General features: G+C 39.3%; 1 protein-coding gene across 1 annotated transcript in view; it reads left to right on the forward strand.

The window, feature by feature from the left end:
* Positions 1-21,129, forward strand: part of plecb (plectin b) — a 148,665-nt gene that overhangs the window by 118,432 nt on the left and 9,104 nt on the right. The window contains 20 exon segments of the mRNA XM_073871771.1: positions 1,771-1,856; positions 2,023-2,185; positions 2,322-2,592; positions 2,708-2,785; positions 2,869-3,030; positions 3,376-3,480; positions 3,567-3,662; positions 3,764-3,889; positions 4,005-4,157; positions 4,240-4,394; positions 5,193-5,319; positions 5,592-5,775; positions 6,843-7,000; positions 7,086-7,264; positions 7,914-8,052; positions 12,570-12,926; positions 13,084-13,167; positions 13,275-13,379; positions 13,651-13,749; positions 16,086-19,439. Of these exon segments, the coding sequence (XP_073727872.1) occupies positions 1,771-1,856; positions 2,023-2,185; positions 2,322-2,592; positions 2,708-2,785; positions 2,869-3,030; positions 3,376-3,480; positions 3,567-3,662; positions 3,764-3,889; positions 4,005-4,157; positions 4,240-4,394; positions 5,193-5,319; positions 5,592-5,775; positions 6,843-7,000; positions 7,086-7,264; positions 7,914-8,052; positions 12,570-12,926; positions 13,084-13,167; positions 13,275-13,379; positions 13,651-13,749; positions 16,086-19,439 (6,181 nt within the window).

A 21,129-nucleotide genomic window follows, 5' to 3' on the forward strand; every position in this document is an offset into this window, starting at 1 on the left:
GCCAGTGACAGCTTTGCACCTTTATTTTTGACAGTGAAGGTGGTGGAAATGCACCTTTAAGTGGGTTTGCCAACCACCATTAAAAAAGAAAAGGAGATTGCACATGCCCAGAGTGTCCCAGTTTCAGTTATGAAGTCTTTACATGTCCTTTTGAGTGGATTACAAAAGGTACAAACCACCCATCTTAAACCGATTAGATTTTTAATCAGTTTGCCTTTTTATTCCGATTGAGGTGTTTACATGGAGCATTTTCATTCAGATTGAACATTTAAACCGATTGCCTAAGAGTGACATTAGTGAATATTATTCCTGCATCAACATAATGTTCTACTGGTATATGAATTTCATTGGACTAAATAAAACCCAAACACAGAGAGGGGAGCTTTTATCAGAAGACCATCAGTTGCCGTTGTATTATTGTGTCTTGTCTGGATTTTGGCCAGTGTGATGTTAAGGATAGTATACAGATGTAATGTAATAACAGAGACTGACTGGAAGAGAGCACACCGGACATTCAACGCTTAGTCTCATAACACACAATGAAGACTTCGTACAAGTACATTCTGCACTAATACAATTTAAGAGAATAACAAATCTGTGCTCATCTGGAACAGGCAGGCAATTTTTATCTGAATGGAAAGGCATGGGAACAAAATCTGCAGGAGAGAGGGTGGCACATATAAGATATTGTGGGACCCAATGGCCATAGAATTAGTACAGAAGGGCTGCAATAGTATTTGTACATTTAAATCTGTATTACTGAAATAAATAAAAAATAACTATCAAAGTTGCATCTGGAAACCTTTTCTGAAAACTAAATTCACTGTTCGGACAGTTCCCCCAGTATCAGTAAACTCAAGCTATATCATATATTTCAACATAAAGATGTAAGGGAATGATGGAATATGTTCTAGAGGAAACAGTTTATGTAGATGAAGATGGTGTATTGGTAAGGACAGGGCACATCCCCTATCACACGACAATGTTACTTCATTCTGGATAGGACTAATGCATCACACAATTCCCATGGATTGGTCTGTGGAATAGCCGAGTAAGCTGCACAACAACTTTTTCCTGGCTGTGGTTTGGTCTGTCCAAAGTTGGGGTTGTGTGACAGGAATATTACAGGACGAAGTGGTTTTTTATGCATTTTTTGTAATGACTGCTGTTGGACTCTAAAGAATGGCTTTTGTAACAAGCCCATGTGGTTTAGAGTATTTGCTTCGTTCTGGAAAACTGTGAGTGCCATGCTAAATATTTGCTTGTGGTATTTTTTTTTACACATTTTTGTGATCTGGGTTTTATATTTCTCACATTGGTCACACTTCGCACCTTGCTAATGTAATAACACAGTTATTTTAGAGAAAGGTAAATGCTAAAATGAGTATGTTTTTGTTTATATTTCTATTACATTTACATTACATTTATTAACAAAGAAGCAATATCAGTTTAAAGTAAAAATTCTTCAGTTTAATTTTTACACAGCTTTTTATTAACTCTCACTCAACATCGATGGAATAGCATATTGGTTGTTTATTAGTGCATATAAAGGACATATTAACGCCTTGTTCTGCATGACCATATTGTACATCCCTTAACCCAATCCAATACCTAAACCTAACGGCTACAACAACTACCTTATTAGCTATTAGTTAGCAGTAACTTGGGAGTTTACTGAGGCAAAAGTCATAATTAATAATTAATAAGTGTTCCCCATACTGAAGTGTTACCAATGATGTTTTAATGTTTTGGTGTGGGTCTGTCTTTCAGGTTAGAACGTCTTCAACAGATTGTTACTAAAGTGCAGATGGAGTCGGGCGTGTGTGAAGAACAACTTAACCAGATGGAGTCTCTAATGCAGACAGTAAGACTGCCCACAGCTGCATAATTCTCATGAACTCATATATACAGTTAATATTACTGTAGATCACGTGACCACAAACTTTAAAGTTACTGTATAAAGTTGGTTCTCCTAGGGGTGACTGGCACTGCATAATGCATAACAAAAACATAAATATTTGTTGCAGACAGATATCCGGCTCCTTAACGCAGGAAAACCAGCCAAGAGCACAGCCGAGATGGAGAGGGATCTGGACAAAGCCGACGGAATGATCCGCCTCCTCTTCAATGACGTTCAGCTTCTCAAAGATGGGCGCCACCTGCAGGCGGAGCAGGTGTATCGCAGGTAAAATCCCCTCTGATTCAGGGGTTTATCCATTTTGAAGTTATCAGATTTTGTCAGAATCTGTAATGCTTACTAGAACCAAAGATATTATGTTTCATCAAAGCCAACAGAACGCCTCCTGATTTTCGTTTTTCAGGGTCTACCGTTTGCACGAGCGCTTGGTGAACATGCGTAGTGATTACAATCTGAGGTTCAAGACGCAACGTGTGCGACCTGAGGTGGATGAGGTCACCCTACGCTACGCACAGGACCTGTTGGCCTGGGTCGAGGAGAACCAGCGCAGGATCGAAACGGCTGAATGGGGCATTGATCTGCCTTCTGTGGAGTCTCAGCTGGGCAGCCATCGTGGTCTTCACCAAACTGTTGAGGACTTCAGGGCTAAGATTGAGCGTGCGCGAACAGATGAGGTATAAACAACCATGCTCATTTATTATGGCATGCACCCTCTTGTCCAAAGATATTTTTTCATTCACTGATACTTGAAGACATTTTGTGATGCAACTACGTCTGTTTATCTTACAGAACCAGCTGTCACCTGCTAGTAAAGACACATACAGAGAATATCTGGGCAAACTGGATCTGCAGTACAACAAGCTGCTGGTGAGTTATTGTGCCTTTAACATTGAACAATCATAGAGTTTGTGGCACTGTACAGGGTCAGCTGATATTTCATCTCCCTTCAGAACTCCTCCAAGTTCCGTTTGAGAAATCTGGATCAGCTGTACACCTTTGTCAGTGCTGCCACAAAGGAACTGATGTGGCTTAATGACAAAGAGGAAGAGGAGGTCAATTACGACTGGAGTGACCGCAACACTAACATGACTGCAAAGAAAGAGAACTACTCCGTAAGTCTAGCATCATTATTGTTCATTCTCATAAGACATAAAGCATTTTGTAGTTTTGAAAGGTTTTCCTCCTTAACCACACCTATTTGCCACTAGTGATAAAGAAAGATTGCCCCAGCCCAAATTTGCACCACTGGTTGAGGAAATATTGCTATTCTGGGCTGGTTAGAATGTTTAAACAGATAATACATTTAATAGCCATTGGCGCCGATAGTGGTTAGTGCACCAACATATAGCGCCAGTGTGCTTCCGGCGATCTGAGTTCAATTCATGTCTTAATGTAGAATATTTTACAGTTTTAAAGAGCTTGTAATGTTCTTCATGATACTGTATGTCCAATTTCAGGGCCTCATGCGAGAACTTGAGCTTAGAGAGAAGAAAATCAGTGACATCCAGGCCACTGGAGAGAGATTTATAAGGGATGGCCATCCAGGCAAGAAGACAATTGAGGTATATAGCGTGAACTACACTCCTTGCATTACTCTTTTCAGATTTCATTGACATGACGTATGTTTTGTTGTGTTGTTGTTCCTCAGGCGTTCACAGCAGCTCTGCAGACCCAGTGGAGCTGGATCCTTCAGCTGTGCTGTTGTATTGAAACTCATCTCAGAGAAAACACTGCATACTTCCAGGTACAGCAGCAGCGTCCCTCTGCAGTGATGTAACCAACTACAACTATTCATCACTCATTAAAATATAACTTGTATTCATTTCTTTCTTTGCACTGTTCCAGTTCTTTGCTGATGTGAAAGAGTCAGAAGAGAAGATGAAGAAGATGCAAGAGACCATGAAGAAGAAGTACCTGTGTGACCGCATCACAACTGCCACTCGTCTGGAGGACTTACTCCAGGATGCTGTCGTGAGTGACACCGCAGATTTTTTGTACAGCAAAAATAATTTTCTTTGGTTTACACAGTAACGCCATCAAATTGTAAAGTGATGAGTAGCTTTAAACTAACCAGATGTTATCACAGGAGGAAAGAGAACAGCTGAACGAATTCAAGAACAACATTGCTAACCTCAACAAGAGAGCCAAAACCATCGTCCAGCTTAAGCCACGAGACCCCACGACCCCATTCAAAGGCAAACTTCCCATCCAGTCAGTGTGTGACTTCAAACAGATGGAGGTAAATGTAGTCACGCTCACTGTTTTTTTTCATACACCGCCGTCCTGTGCTTCATGCTGATATTCTTTTTATCCTGTAATAGATCACGATACACAAGGGGGACGAGTGCGCTCTCATCAATAACTCACAGCCCTCCAAGTGGAAGGTTCTGAACCGTTCGGGTGATGAGGCCATCGTACCATCTGTTTGCTTCTTGGTGCCACCCGTCAATAAGGAGGCGGTGGAGAGTGTGTCCCGGTAAATGACAGAGATAGGAATTTCACTCTAAAGACTACAGCGCTTTAAAGTCACAATGAAACGAAAGTGTGGAAACGGCTTGTGAAATGACACAAAAAGGTAGATCGGGACTTGAATTCGTCCATGGAGAACTGATTGGATCGTTCCACACCTTCGTTCCATAGCTTGTGACCGGAAGTAATGAGAGATCATTTTGAGGATGGGAGGAGATTTGCGTTTTTGATTAAAGATTATAAGGGCACATGAATTAAAAATAATGAAGCTCACAGATAAGTCATTTACAACATTATTCCAATAAAATAAAAGTTTTTTATTTCAATTTCATTGTGACTTTAAACACCGATAAGAGCTTTGGTTCAAACCCTAGTGAGCTGTCTTACAGCCTTCCTCAACATTGCTCAACATGGGCAGTGACTCTATTAATGCTCATTTGTGCTAAAGTTATTACTGATGCTCATAGATAAGCACTTATGGATTTAAACAAGCTGAACTAATTAAACTTTCGAAATCTACAAAAGAAATTTGACTTTAAAAATGATACCTCACTTGACTCCATAAATGACATTATTATTTCATCATCTATCTCACTAACCTTCTTGCAATCCATTCTGGGATTGTAAAATGAATGATACTGTACATGCAATGCTACCTTAGATAATTGAAGAGTGTATAAATTCTGTAAGTTCATAGTTTTTGGAACAGCGTTTGCTTTAGTTAAGGTGCACACACTTTAAAGTACATTTTTGGCAATATGATATAAAGCACAGTGACTTACTCTTGTGTTCATATTTGTGTCAGTTTGGAGACTGGTCACCAGCAGATACTGATTATGTGGCAAAAACTACACGTTGACATGAGAACTCTACTGTCCTGGCAATACCTGATCAAAGACATTCAGCTCATTCGCTCCTGGAACATCACAATGGTTTGTTCTCTCTATTTCATATAGATTTGTGATATAATCAATAAATGATGATTTAGTTGTAAATAAATTCAGAGAGAACTTGTTTTTGCAAGTTTCTTCACTATCAACATGGTCATTTTACATTTATAATTTAATTGACCTAAAATGAACAATTCATGGCCATGCAATGATTGGCCAGGAGCAATTGTTGATTCTAAGAAAAATGCAGACATGAGGGCTGATTTCTTTTTACAAGTCACTAATGAATTGCATTAAATACAATTATGTTTCAGTTCAAGACGATGAAGCCGGACGAGTATCAGTTAATCTTGAGGAACCTTCAGCTTCACTATCAGGACTTCCTAAAGGAAAGCAAAGACTCAAATATATTCGATTCAAGCGAGCAAATGCAAATCGAAAGGGACTACAAGGACTCTGCACAACATTTTGACCACCTGCTTCGCACCCTGGAGAAAGGTACAGACCCTGAAACGCACTACTACAACATGACAAATCCCAATGTTCAGTACTGATATAGTAGTTTAAAGGGCTAGCTTTTCATATGGATTTTGGGTGACTTTTAAATTCACGTTTCAGGAGCTGGTATCAGATCACGTGGTGAGTTAATAAACCGTGAAGCTCTTTCAGACAGTAAAGTCTGATTGCCATGTATGAGCTTAAAACTGAAAAAAAAAAGTTGTGTCAGCTTTTACTGTATAGTCTGTTGTTGTCGATGTTTCCTGCGCTTCAACTAACTATGCATCTTTACAGAATGTGCATGTTTTTCTTTATTTTATTGATGTGTATATAGTGTATGTTATTGTTATTATGGTTTTATTTTCATTTCTAGTACACTCTCAGAAATAAAGGTACAAAAGTTGTACCTTTTGTCACTGGGATGGTACCTTTTAAAAATCCTAATATGTACTATGTGAGTACAGATATATACCTTTGAGTTATCAGTTTGTACCTCTAAGGTACTAATTGTACTTTTTAAAAAGGTACCACCCCAGTGACAACTTTTGTACATTTGTATCTGAGAGTCTATTATGTAGCTGCAGAAAAACATATCCTGTGCATTTTTGACCGAATACATATTTGTGTTTGTTAGATGTCATTTTATACTAGGTTGAATCTCACGAAAACCTTTTAAAGTTTCATGTACATCTCATACTTCTATATAATTCCCAACAAAGATTCATCCACAGAGTATTTCCTTATCCTGGAACATGTTTTATGTGTTTAATAATGGATGTGTTAAAAACAACACATTAGTGTTGATTCCGGGACAACACACTAAATGTTATTGAAACAACACATTTTGTGTTACTTTTAACCTTTTAAAGTTTAATTTTCATCTCATACTTCTGTCCAAAATGAAAAGACATAATTAGTTGTGTGACCCGTACATGGTTTTATGAGATTTACCTGCTAACCCGATGATGAAATGTGTGTGTGACCAAGCCGAATTCCAAGAATGTTGGTGCCATGAACAGATGAAAAACAATTGATGTTATTTTAATTTAAGTCTCTTTATCTCACAGGTGAACAGGATGAGTCTGTATGTAAGACTTACATCAACCAGATCAGAAGCCTGCGGATGCAGATTGAGGATTGCGATTCTCGCACCGTGGCTCGTATACGACAGCCTTTGGATAAAGATCCGCTCAGAGACTGCATCCAGAAGACTGCTGAACAGACGGTATGACTAAAAATCCCTCTCTCAACCTACTCTATTGTCTTGTTTTATCCAAACACATAACATTGTCTGTTTCTGACCTGAACAGACGAAAGTACATGCAGAGCTGGAGGGTATTAAGAAGAACCTAAATAATGTGGCTAAGAAAGCTGAGGAGGTCCTGATATCTCCAGAGCAGTCCAGTACTCCAGTGCTGCGCTCAGAGCTGGACATTACACTGCAGAAGATGGACCAAACCTACAGCCTGTCCTCTGTGTACCTGGAGAAGTAAGAACATTGATCTCATGCTGACTTTGTGACTGTACTGTAGCATTTGCTGGTTACTATGCAAATATCAAATACCGTACTTTCCGGACTATAAGCCGCACTGGAGTATAACCCGCATCATTCAAAAATGCGTCATAACATGTATAGTCTAGAGTGACTTGTGTCACATTTATTTTGAAAACTATTTTACAAAATCCAAGATGAAGAACAGACATTTAATCTGGAAAGGCACGTTATTCAACTAAACAATAGCAGACAGAACAGCAGGCTGAATAGATGTCTGTACGTTAAAGTAATATTATCAGTTATTTAAACGATAAACCATAGCATACACAACTTACCTGGAAGGTTGAATAGTCTAACACGACAAGCCAACTAGCGTGAAGTTCGCAGACTCGTCATTCCATGTTACAGAATCCATTGAATTACATGCGAGCAGCATGTAGCAGACTCTCGCGGCTGTAGACGGTAATGATGTCTCTTGCCTCATAAATGTCAAAATTAATTCATACTGACTATAAGACACAGCACTAGCCGAGTTATGAAAAAAACACGGCTTATAGACCGAAAAATACGGTATGTTGTTTTGTCATACTCTTCAACGTTATTTAAGCATAAGATAAGATCAAGATAATTCCCTCCTCTGTAGGCTTAAGACAATTGAGCTTGTGATCCAGAACACACAAGGGGCCGAAGATGTTGTGAAGAAATATGAGAATCGCCTACGTGATGTTCACACTGTCCCTACAAACATCCAGGAAGTGGATAACTACTGTACTGAGCTAAAGGTAACCTGTACAACTGTGTAAACCTTACATTTACAGCACTGTTACTGTACATTTTAACCAAAGCAACTTACAGTGCATTCAAGGTTTACATTTATTATGTGTGTTTTGCAGAAATCAACTTTATAAGCCTTTGCACAGCTAACACAACCCAGGTGAAAAAGTAGTACACTTCCATAGTGTACTTAGGGGCCAGTCACACCAAAAGCGCTTTAAACGCTTGCAAACGCAAGGCGCGACGCACTGCCTTTATAAAAAAAAGAGCAGTGCGACGTGGCTTTTCATATTGCTAAGCAACCACCGAGTCAGCTGTCTTGTCAATCAAATATTGACGCGTGAACGCTCTTTTGCTGTTAACTGTCATATTAGCAGAAACTTTAAAAAGAGAGCGCTTGCTCTGACCTTGTTTGAGGATGAGAGGTGCACAAACACGAAGGAGAGGGTGAGCGAGTGGAGTCCGGTTCTTCAAAGCAACTGTAAACTTCCCTCACCACAACGTAAGGCCCGCCTCTCCCCTGATTCGATTGGACAATGGAAGACGCGAATGACGTCAGGCGCTTCTCCGCTCTCAGCGCTCCTTCAAAAACGCGTGCGCGGCAGGCGACAAAAAACCGCAAGGCGCTCGGCGCGCATAAACAGCGCGCAAACGCGCCCTGCCCATAGAATATCATTACAAAAAAGGCGCCTGCAACTGCCATAAACGCTTTTGGTGTGACTGCAGCCTTAAAGTGCTTTATTTTCGCACACTAATTTTCTACTTAATATACTAAAAATTAATCTTTAGTACTTCTTAAGATGTTCTTAAGATCATCTAAGTGTACTTCACTGTGCTATTTTGAGACACCATAAATATAAACTAAAATGTGTTAAAAATGTATTTAAAAAATGTATTTAGATACCACTTGTAGTAAACTTGAACCCATCTTTGTATGAAAGTTGAGTTCAAGTTTAATACAAGTGTTAACTAAATACATTTTTTTAATACAAAGATAGTATGTTAAAAATGCATTTTAGTTCATATTCATGGTGTCTCAAAATAGCACAGTGAAGTTCACTTAGATGATCTTAAGAACATCTTAAGAAGTACTAAAGATTAATTTTTAGTATATTAAGTACAAAATTACTGTGCGAAAATAAAGCACTTTAAATACACTATGGAAGTGTACTACTTTTTCACCTGGGAATGCTCTACCGTGCTTCAACTAAACTTTATTTTTTTTAAAATCATTATTTCATGTAAGAATATAGATTCGGCATTAAAAATAATTCACTTGAAAATAATTTACTAGTAGTTTTCTGTAAACATGATGACCCAGATTACATAAAAAGCACATGCAACTAGTCAAGGCATGGTTTGTACAGAACAAATGTATGTATAGTAATTTATTTCAAAACAATGTTTACTTTGGTGCTGCAAAATATTTTTGACACTGATGCCTATAGAATACAGCAGGGATATTTATTTTAGGTAAAACCCGGAAGCAAGTTTAGCACTTTCGGTTCCATGGTCCCGAAGTTTTAAATGGCTTTTGGTTAAATTCTTTAAATAAGATCTTGGGTTAACATAAGTCCAAGATATTACTTGTTTTATTCTATGACCTAAAACACACCAGTAATACCCCCACTAATGATTTTTAAAGTGTCTGTATTCATACCAGGAAAGTCCGCTAGTTCACTTGCTTTGGTCCGGACCAAATGTTTTTTATTTTTTTATTTTTTGGTGCGGTTCGCATTCACACTGCCCTTTTTGCAAGTGAACCAAAATTTGTAAACATAACCACATGTGCATTAAGGTCATTCATTCATTGGACAGAAATTATCAGGTGGGGGAAAGCAGGAAGAGCAAAATAATGGAGATAATTCATAATGCAATATTTGTTCTGTTACTGATTTGGCATTATCAGCAGGTAAACCAAAATGCCGACACTATATTGAGAAGCACACAATTTAATGTCATCTAAACGTTATTATATATTATATATATTTTGCAAAGACATCATAGACAGCATGTTCTGACAGTTGCGCTGTGCAGAAGATGTATCAGGTAAAAAGTTATCAGGCTTTTGAGCCGCACGGATAGAGAGATGCGCAGTATAGGGCTTTCATTAGGCTATTTATACAAATCTAGCTATTCAGATTATTCAAACAGTCCCTCCATTATTTCGCGATTTATTTTTGTGATTTTTGCAATCAAAATGAAGGTAATTTTGTAGCAATAATTTCCAGAAATTTGCGCAAAAATATATTTTTTTTCTCTCTAATTAGGATACCAATGCTTGTATAATATTAAATTAGAAGTTCTCAAGTAATTAAATAATTAAGTAAACAGTCAGTGATATAATAAGAACAGAGAAACAAAATGAAAATATGAAAAATAAATAAAACCTCAGATACACCGTTTGTTTTTTGATTAAACTAGACAGCTGTCATACAGTGGTTTGCCAAGATGATTTAAGGAAAATGATATTAAAATAATTAACCACTTCAGCCGCATAAATATTTGATAAATGTTTGATATTAATGAGAACATATGAATCAATCCTTATCGTCAACACTGAGAGAGGTGCGTTGCGTAATCTTGGTTTTTTACGGTTGCTTTTTAAAAAGTTGTGACCGGACCGTTCAAGTTCAAAGCCTAAAAGGAAAAAGATCGGTCCTCACGCGCTGACAGCATGCACAAGTTTGCTAACGCTGAGATGAGATGGTAGTGGACAGATGCCTTTCTTTTGTGTCCCAAGTTTCCAACAACTTAATATAAGGACTAAAAAACAGTAAATTGAAATGCATTATTGCTTCACCCAGTTTTTGTCATTTATGTGAGACAGCAGGTGCACACGACCTTTCACGTATGTATGAAAATAATTCATTATACTAGATAACAATTAAAAACTTTAAAATAAAATAAAAATGTAGTAATATGTGCACAGGAGATTTTGATTGACTGTTGTTTGTGGGGCGCGGTGTTGCTGGTGATGGGGTGCAGGGTGCTGGAGAAACATTGAAGTAAAATAAAGCCATAAATGTTTACCAAGTTGTCTAACTCTGTATCAAAGAATATTAGATAATTTGATAAAAAATATAATAAGACATTTTAAATTACTGCTATTATTTTGCCATGAAATAAATAATGCAGGTTGGCAAGACATTTCTTTTGATTTTGCGTTTTGTTCCGCAATCGCGGAAAAGTTAAATTACGCGGATTTAGATGCGCTGTTTGTATGCATAATATTCTGCTATTACAACAAAGGTATTTACAATCATTGCCGCACAGTATGCACGACATAAACTGCTTGATAGCGCGTCTCATAATTTTCCATTACTATGAATGCTTTATATGTGTTTATTTCAACCCATTCGTTTATTCTTATTTTTATTAAAACAGAACCACAATTAATTAGTAAAATTACTCGCTTATTTAACAAAACGAATAGACAGAAAACATTGTACCCGCCTTATAACATAAAAAAATCTTAAGATCCTTAGATTTTTTTTAAACAAATTATTGGCTTGCATTCTTAATGAATATAAAACAACAACAATATAAACATGGACAAACTCACCTAATTTTAGCAAAGAAATAAAAAGTTTATTATTACAATAAAGGTATTCAAAATCATTGCCGTACAGCATGCACGACATAAACTGCTTGATAGCGCGTCTCACACTAGCAGAATAACAATAATATAATACATTTGGTGCGAATCGAGGTCGGTACATGTTCACACCTTAAACGAACCGTACTAGAGTTCGTTTGGAACCGGACCGAGACCACCTCTTCAGCTGGGTCTCGGTGCGGTTGTTTGGTCCGCACCAGAGTTCGATTGCTGTATTCACACCTGCCCAAAAGGTCCGCACCAAGAGGGGAAACGAACTTGAGTTCGATTCAATCGAACCAAACAAGGCAGGTGTGAATACACCCTTAAAAAGGGCGGATGGTAACAAGTACATGGGACTATAAACATGGTCAGAGACTTTAAACGTCACCACGCATGAAGATGTCAAAACAGTGCGACATGGGCACAATTCCCAAAAAAGATTCATCCACAGAGAATTTCCTTATCCTGGAACATGTTTTATGCGTTTAATAATAAAAAGCTATCAGAAGCTTGATGATGATGACGTTGAGAGACCATGCTGTAGTTCGCTTGTAGCCTAATGTTAGCTTTTTATGTCTAGTAAACACATTAAGACTTCAAAATGCCTAAAAGTTGTGTTCATCTGTGAAGATGATCTTGCTGGAAAAATCGTGTAAGTGTCATAAATGTTTGTTAAACACAGTGCAAATTTTATGCGATAATCCAAAAGTCTATGGGAAAAATAAAAGGGCTTTTTGACGAAGGAACCAGTCAAACCAAAAATACATCATCAATGTTGCCGTATATTGTAAAATTTGGACTGTAAAGCAAGAGCATTTCAGAAATAGTGATTGCATACAATTGATAAACATTTTTAAAGGTAACATTTATGCGATTTATTTTAGAAATAGAGAGTAAACGTTTTCTTTAACTTCTTTATAACAGAAAATGCGCATGGATGCAGAAGCTCAGCAGCCAGTGCTTGATGGTATGGAGGGCGAGCTGTCCAAAGCCAAAGCGGTCAGTCATCGTATGGTACAGGTTCACAGCGAACGAGATACTGAGTTAGACCACTACAGGCAGCTCCAGGGCAGCCTGCAGGAACGCTGGCGGGCCATCTTCGCTCAGATCGACCTGCGTCAGCGTGAGCTGGAACTGTTGGGTCGTCAGCAGGGCTACTACAGGGAAAGCTATGACTGGCTAATCCGCTGGATCGCAGACGCCAAACAGCGACAGGAGAAGATCCAAGCGGTGCCTATCTTTGACAGCAAAACACTGAAAGAACAACTGGCAAATGAGAAGGTACGAACTGACTGGAAACAAAATATACTTTGTTTAGTTTACAGCCTGATATTCCTAGCAAATAAGGCTATGCCAAAATGGCAGCAAAGCATGTTAGATAGATGAAATGTTTTGGATTTTTAGCAGAAGAATAATTGTAACGTGACTTTATCCACAGAAACTTCTAGAGGAGATCGAGAAAAATAAAGAGAAGGTGGACGAGTGTCAGAAATATGCCAAAGCTTACATTGACACCATTAAGGTAAGAAGAGCAAAACAGAGATACTGTATGTTGTGTTTGTTTTTAGTGTTTTTACTTTCTACGTGGTTGAGTACTGAAACTCAAGTCTTTATTTATTTTCTTACCAGGATTACGAACTACAGTTGGTTGCCTATAAAGCTCAAGTTGAACCCATACTGTCTCCTGTGAAGAAAACTAAGATGGAATCAGCCTCAGATAACATCATTCAAGAGGTTGGTTAACAGTTAATTATCATTTATACATGTTTTTGATCTCCTCTATTCATCTGTCCCCTTATGAAAATGAACCATGGTTTTGCTAATAGTAATTAAAAAACATGGTTACTATACTTTCACCACAAAAAAACATGGTTCGTTTTCATAAGGGTTGTCTAATTTTTTTATTTATTTTAAATGTACTTTAATGTAAACTAGTAAATCCTGCCTCACACTGTACCAACAGATGTCATCTTTCAATTAAAATGTTTGTCTTTTTTTATTTTAGTATGTAACTCTAAGGACTCGCTATAGTGAACTAATGACGTTGACCAGTCAATACATCAAGTTCATCACAGACTCGCAGCGTCGCCTAGAAGATGATGAGGTGCGTGACAACATCAGACGACACTAATCTTATCAGACTAACCCTACACACTAACATCAACCAACCCAACCCATCAGAGAAACATTAACTTAAATATACTTAATGTATGGGTGACTAGACCTTTTTATATCGTTTTGAAAGAAATGGTTTCAAGCAAAGTAGAAAAAGCTGGTTGAAGGAGTTTGTGTCCTGTAATGGCTGCTAATTGATATTTAAAATCAAAATTTACCAACATTATTTTCTAATTCTAAAATGACTTTTTTACAATTGTAAAATTTTGCCGGTTTTAATATGTTAGCATGCATATTAAACCACATCGCATTATAAAGTATTTTAAAATAATTTAACAGAGCAGAAGAACATGTTATATATTGTACATCAGGCAGTGTCTGATGTTGGAGAAAGACCACTTTTCTTATATTCCTACCTTTCTTTCACTGTCTTTCAAACCCTAACCCTTGAATTCTGTGCTTCTCTTAACTGCTTGCCAGTGCTTTGTCTTGATGATTGCTTGATCTTTTTTGGGCTCTAATGAGGTAAAACTTTTCACTATGCTCTAGAAATTCCACATCAGAGTATCCCTTTCCATGTATATTCTGTTTCTTTTCATCGTACTTATGTTTTGCTATTTCTTCCTAAATGTGATTGTACTTTACTTTTCTATTGTTCAGTAGTTTTCTGATTCTCATAGCTCATGAACACAGATTTAATTTATTTACTTTTTTGACTGCTAAACCTAAAATGCCTCCATATTAAAGAACATGAAAAGCAGTTTTACTATTGTATAAGAGTACTACCATTATAAAAAATTGTTGATTATTTCCCCATATACTATCATGTAAGATTAGGATAACATCATGTCCACAATAAATCAATATTAAGCTATATTTAAAAGACAAATTCATTATGGCTGAGAATCAGACTCCTACATTTTCCCCACCTTTGCTGCATCTCTTTAACTGTGGACCTGGGTCTCTAAAGCCCAGTCTGACTGAATCATTGTTTATAAGATCTACAGCTTACTTTCCATAGACTCGCTGTTTAGTTTCTCTCTTCTCATCCTGGAATATCCTTGCAAAGCAGTGTTTTTAATTAGACTTTGCTAGACTTTCATCAGACTGAATTTAAGGATGAAAGCTTTTAGGCTTTAACAATATTTATATCTTCCTATCAGAGCACCATATGTTGCTTTATCCAACCGAAATGCAGCAAACTATTTACTGGAAGCTACTTTTTTAGGAACTGCTTCCATGCATGTAATTAGACTGTGGAGTGGAGTGTTTTAAAGGAATGTCTTGTATCCCCATACATTAATTATATCATGAGGTCATAACCCACATAATTGCTTATTTTTATCTAATTATTTGCTTCAGTTTTGACTATTAATTTACTTTAACATCACATTTCATGTTTGCATCTAAACCTGTTTTTCTTTGAGCTAAACAATAACCTTAACACTTAAAGGGATAGTTCGGCCAAAGGTTATATTGCCCCCATGATTTACTCACCCCCAAGCTGTCCGAGATGCATGTGTCCATTGTTTTTCAGACGAACGCATTTTCATTTATTTTGGAAAGTGTTTTGGATCTTTCGGTTGGTCAGGTGTAGGGTTGCGGGGTCCACGTCCTTCAAGTCCAGTGGGTGTGAATTTATCCTTCCCTGAAGAAATCCAGGGGGCTCCGCGATGATGGACAGGGGCATTCTGAGGGTGATCGTGGTGGTGTTGTTTTAGAAATATCCATATTTGAAGCTTCATGGACGAAGATAACTGGCTTCCGGTGGCGCCGCCATCTTGGCCTCCTCTGTATTCAGGAGAGAGTATCAGCGTAGTGTACGCACTTTTCTTAGTGGCGTATGACAAATTCGGAGGGCGGGGGCAAAGAGCAGAAGCAGAGACCTCTCCGTAAACTGCGTACGCTCTCATCTTGAACGCGGACGCGACTAGGATGGCGGTGTTATGGGAAGCTGGTTGTTTTCATTTATAGTTTTGAGTATGGATATTTCTACAGCACCGCCGCACGGATTGCCCTTGGAGGGCCTTTGTTTGTCATCGTGGAGCCGTTTGAATTTATTTTGTGAGGGGTGGATGGGCATTTTTTGGACTTGAGGGACGTGGACCCCGTAACTTAACATTTGATAAACTGAAATATCTAAAACATTTTCTAAAATAACTGAAAATGTGTTAGTCTGAAAAATAATGGACATATGCATCTCGGACGGCTTCGGGGTGAGTAAATCATGGGTTTAATATAATTTCCGGCCAAACTATCCCTTTAACAACCTTCTTGCTTTACCCTAATCATACTTTTCTTTACCATTTGATTCCACTAATACAGAAAGCTGCTGAGAAACTTAAAGAGGAAGAGAGAAAAAAAATGGCTGAGATGCAGGCAGAGTTAGAGAAACAGAAACAGCTAGCTGAGGCTCATGCCAAGGCCATTGCCAAAGCGGAGCAAGAGGCAAATGAGCTCAAGCTTATGATGCAACAAGAGGTTAGCAGACGAGAAATCGTTGCAGTGGATGCCGAAAGGCAAAAGCACAACATTCAACAGGAACTTCATGAGCTCAAAAACCTCTCTGAACAGCAGATCAAATCAAAAAGTCAGCAAGTGGAAGACGCTCTGTCAAGCCGGACCAAAATAGAGGAAGAAATCCGCATTATAAGACTTCAGTTGGAAACCACAGTAAAACAGAAGTCCACAGCAGAAGATGAGCTGAAACAGCTTAGAGAGAAGGCTGCAGAGGCAGAGAGACTTCGTAAAGCAGCTCAGGAGGAGGCTGAAAAACTTCGCAAGCAAGTTACTGAAGAGACCCAAAAGAAGCGCCTGGCGGAGGAAGAATTAAAACAGAAGCTTGACGCGGAGAAGGAGGCTGCTAGGCAGAAGCAGAAAGCCCTGGATGACCTTGAGAAGCTTAAGATGCAAGCAGAGGAGGCGATGAGAAACATGAAGCAGGCAGAGATTGAAAAAGACAGGCAAATGAAAATTGCTCAAGAAGCAGCTCAGAAAACTGCTGCCGCTGAGCTGGATAGCAAACGCATGTCCTTTGTTGAGAAGACATCAAAACTTGAGGAGTCACTCCGAGAGAAGCACGGGACTGTTGTTCAACTGCAAGAGGAGGCAGAACGTCTCAGAAAACAACAGGAAGAGGCAGACAAGGCAAGGGAGGAAGCTGAGAAAGAACTTGAAAAATGGAGGCAAAAGGCCAATGAAGCCCTTCGCCTTAGGCTCCAAGCAGAAGAAGAGGCCCACAAAAAGTCTCTGGCACAAGAAGATGCTGAAAAACAGAAAGAAGACGCTGAGCGTGAAGCCAAGAAGCGGGCCAAAGCTGAGGAGTCTGCCTTGAAACAGAAAGAGATGGCTGAACAAGAGCTAGAGCGGCAGAGGAAGCTGGCAGAGAGCACAGCACAACAAAAGCTTTCAGCAGAACACGAACTGATCCGCTTGAGGGCTGATTTTGAACATGCAGAGAAGCAGAGAACCCTGCTTGATGATGAATTATACCGTCTCAAGAATGAGGTTGTTGCTGCAGAGCAACAACGAAAGCAGCTTGTGGATGAGCTTTCCAAAACTAAAAGTGAAATGGAGATTCTTTTGGAGTTGAAAGCGAAGGCTGAAAAGGAGAGCATGTCAACTACGGAAAAGAGTAAACAACTCTTGGAAGCAGAAGCTGCCAAACTGAGAGATCTTGCAGATGAAGCATCCAAGCTCCGTGCCATTGCTGAAGAGGCAAAGAGGCAGAGGCAGGTGGCTGAGGAAGAAGCCAACAGACAGAGAGCAGAAGCAGAGAGAATTCTCAAAGAGAAACTTGCAACTATTAATGAGGCCACTCGCTTAAAAACTGAAGCAGAGATAGCACTTAAGGAAAAAGAGGCAGAAAACGAACGCCTTCGAAGGAATGCAGAAGAAGAGGCTTACCAGAGAAAGGCTCTTGAAGATCAGGCAGGCCAGCACAAGCAAGACATTGAGCAGAAGATAGACCAGCTCAAAAAGTCTTCTGAAGCTGAATTAGACAGACAGAAAACCATTGTGGATGAAACTCTAAAACAAAAAAGAATAGTTGAAGAGGAGATTCGTATCTTGAAACTTAACTTTGAGAAGGCTTCATCTGGAAAGCTTGATTTGGAGCTGGAGCTGAATAAGCTAAAGAATATCGCAGAAGAAACACAAGTAAGCAAACTTCGAGCTGAGGAAGAAGCTGAGAAGCTCCGCAAGCTTGCCCTTGTGGAAGAGAACAGGAGAAGGGAGGCAGAAGAAAAACTTAAGAAAATTACTGCTGCAGAACAAGAAGCAGCTCGACAACGTCAGGCTGCTCAAGAAGAAGTGGAGCGTCTTAAAAAGAAAGCAGAAGAGGCCCGAAAGCAGAAAGAAGACGCTGATAAAGAGGCTGAGAGGCAAATATTTGCTGCTAAAGAGGCTGCTGAGAAAGCAATTTCAGCTGAGCAGCAAGTCCAAAGTGTACTTTATCAACAGAAAGAAGATAGTCTTGTGCAGAAAAAGCTCAAGGAGGAGTTTGAGAAAGCCAAAAAGCTTGCCCAAGAAGCCGAAAAGGCCAAAGAAAAGGCAGAGAGAGAGGCTGCTTTACTCCGTCAAAAAGCAGAAGATGCAGAGCTTCAGCGGCAGGCTGCAGAGGTTGAGGCAGCGCATCAAGCCAATGCTCAGGAGGAAACTGAGAGGCTCAGAAAAGAGGCAGAGCTAGAGGCAGAAAAGAGAGCCCAGGCTGAGGCAGCAGCACTAAGGCAAAAACAACTGGCAGATGAAGAGATGGCTAGGCACAAGAAACTTGCGGAGCAGACACTCAAGCAGAAATCTCAGGTAGAACAAGAACTGGCTAAAGTGAAACTCAGGTTGGATGAGACAGATAAACAGAAGACTCTCCTAGATGATGAGCTTCATCGCCTTAAGGACGAGGTCAGTGATGCTGTTAAACAGAAGGCACAGGTAGAGGACGAACTGTTCAAAGTCAAAATTCAAATGGAGGAGCTCATTAAACTCAAGCTCAGAATTGAAGAAGAGAACCAACGTCTCATTCAGAAAGACAAAGATAATACTCAAAAATTCTTGGCCGAGGAGGCTGAAAACATGAAAAAGCTTGCTGAAGAAGCTGCCAGACTCAGCGTTGAGTCTCAGGAAGCTGCTCGAATGAGACATATTGCAGAAACTGATCTTGCTGAACAAAGAGCACTTGCTGAAAAGATGCTAAAAGAAAAGATGCAAGCTATTCAGGAGGCTTCTAAGCTTAGAGCAGAGGCAGAAATGCTACAGAGACAAAAGGATCTTGCTCAAGAGCAAGCTCAAAAGCTGCTTGAAGACAAACAACTGATGCAGCAAAAACTTGAAGAGGAAACCGAGGGCTTCCAAAAATCCTTAGAGGCTGAGCGCAAGAGACAGTTGGAGATTTTGGCTGAGGCAGAGAAACTTAAACTTCAGGTGTCCCAACTCAGTGATGCCCAGTCCAGAGCTGAGGATGAAGCCAGGAAATTCAAGAAGCAGGCAAATGAGATTAGTGCCCGGCTTCATGAGACAGAGCTTGCCACCAGAGAGAAAATGACAGTTGTCGGACAATTGGAAGTAGCGAGGTTGAGCAGTGACAGAGAAGCAGATGATTTACGCAAAGCCATTGCTGATCTTGAGAATGAAAGAGAAAAATTGAAAAAAGAGGCTGAGGAGTTACAGAAAAGGTCAAAAGAGGTATTGTGTTAAAGATGTCTCAAATTTGTTGATTATGTCATTTTAACCCTCTTCTGAAAACTAACAATAATTATCAAATCATACTTGTCGCTTAAAGATGACCTGAAATATAGTTTTCATTTAAAGGAATAGTTTACCCCCATAATGAAAATATGCTCATAATTTACTTGCTATCATGCCATCTCAGCTATACATGATTTCCTTTATTCAGCCGAACACAGTCAAAGTCAGCCTCTCTATTGCCATTTCAGTTTGAACTATAAAACTGCAGGTTTTTGCGGAGTAATTTTCTGTAAATGCATTGTGCTTTGTCCCGCTTCTCTGTGTGGATGAATATGATGTCTGTGATCACTTCATTGGAGAGGATCTGCCATTATACATCAACATGATAGTAAGAAGTACATCTAAAAAGTCGTAAATCCGAAAAAAGTCCTCTGAACAAGTAGTATATCTGCCGCATTTGGGCCCAATCTCAATTCTATTTTATAACGCTATGCCTACCACTCAGCCCTTACCCTTGCCAATTAACTCTTTCACCGCCAGCGTTTTTTAAAAAAGTTGTCAGCCAGCGCCAGCCTTCCAGAAAATGTTCTTCTTCAAATATATAAACATACAATATACCAAATGAAAGAACGACCCTCTGCTTTCAAACAATAAAAACTGTTTCATCCTACCTTTAGTAGTTCGTTTGTAATCAGCTTTTGAATATGGGTAGGTTTCTGCAAAAACACCACATTTTGAGCAAAAAGCAGAGATAATTCCATTTTTGTGACAGACTTTTCATAGAAATCCCATTCAGAGCGATCTTTAAAACAGACACGGACATGCAGCAGCTTGCCATAGGGCAATACTTCCGTTGCGGAAAAGTTTACTAGTGGATAATAGCGGTATTGCGGAAAGACGGAAATACTCGTCATTGGCGGGGAAGCGTTTTCTCTTGATTGACGAGATATCTCGTCAATGGCGGGGAAAGAGTTAAAACAGCGTGGAAAGATGGGTTGCATTCCGGAAGTGGCACACTTAGAAAAACTCTCAGTGCTTCAAATGGTCAGTTCACTTACAGCTACATTTAACGCAGTATGTTAGCAAACTAGCATTTTTTTGCAAACGTTTATTTAAATTACATGACCACAAATATGAATACAACATTTAATGTAACACAAAACAAATGATTATTTGTAATTAAAACTTTTTAATGCAAAAAATAATACTTTAAAACGAAAAAACTGTACCAGCAGCCATATCACCCTGTAGCCCAAGACAGCTTGCCCACTAAAGCTAAGTAGGGTTGAGCCTGGTCAGTAATTGGATGGGAGACCTCCGGGGAAAACCAGGTTGCTCTGGCAAAGGTGTTAGTGAGACCAGCAGGGGGTGCTCACCCTGTGGTCTGTCTGGGTCCTAACACCCCAGTATAGTGATGGGGACACTATACTGTCAAAAAGCAGCTTCTTTCAGATGAGACGTTAAACCGAGGTCCTGACACTCTGTGGTCATTAAAAATCCCAGGATGTCATTCGATAAAGAGTAGGGGTGTGCCCTGGCATCCTGGCCAAACTTGTCCATTGGCCTACTAATCATCCACATATATACAAATCATTGGCTATATCACTCCTCTCCACTAATAAGCTGGTGTGTGGTGGGCGTTCTCGTGCAATATGGCTGCCGTCGCATCATCCAGGTTGATGCTGCA

The sequence above is a fragment of the Misgurnus anguillicaudatus genome, chromosome 10 (genome assembly GCF_027580225.2).
Source record: "Misgurnus anguillicaudatus chromosome 10, ASM2758022v2, whole genome shotgun sequence".
Taxonomy (NCBI): Eukaryota; Metazoa; Chordata; class Actinopteri; order Cypriniformes; family Cobitidae; genus Misgurnus; species Misgurnus anguillicaudatus.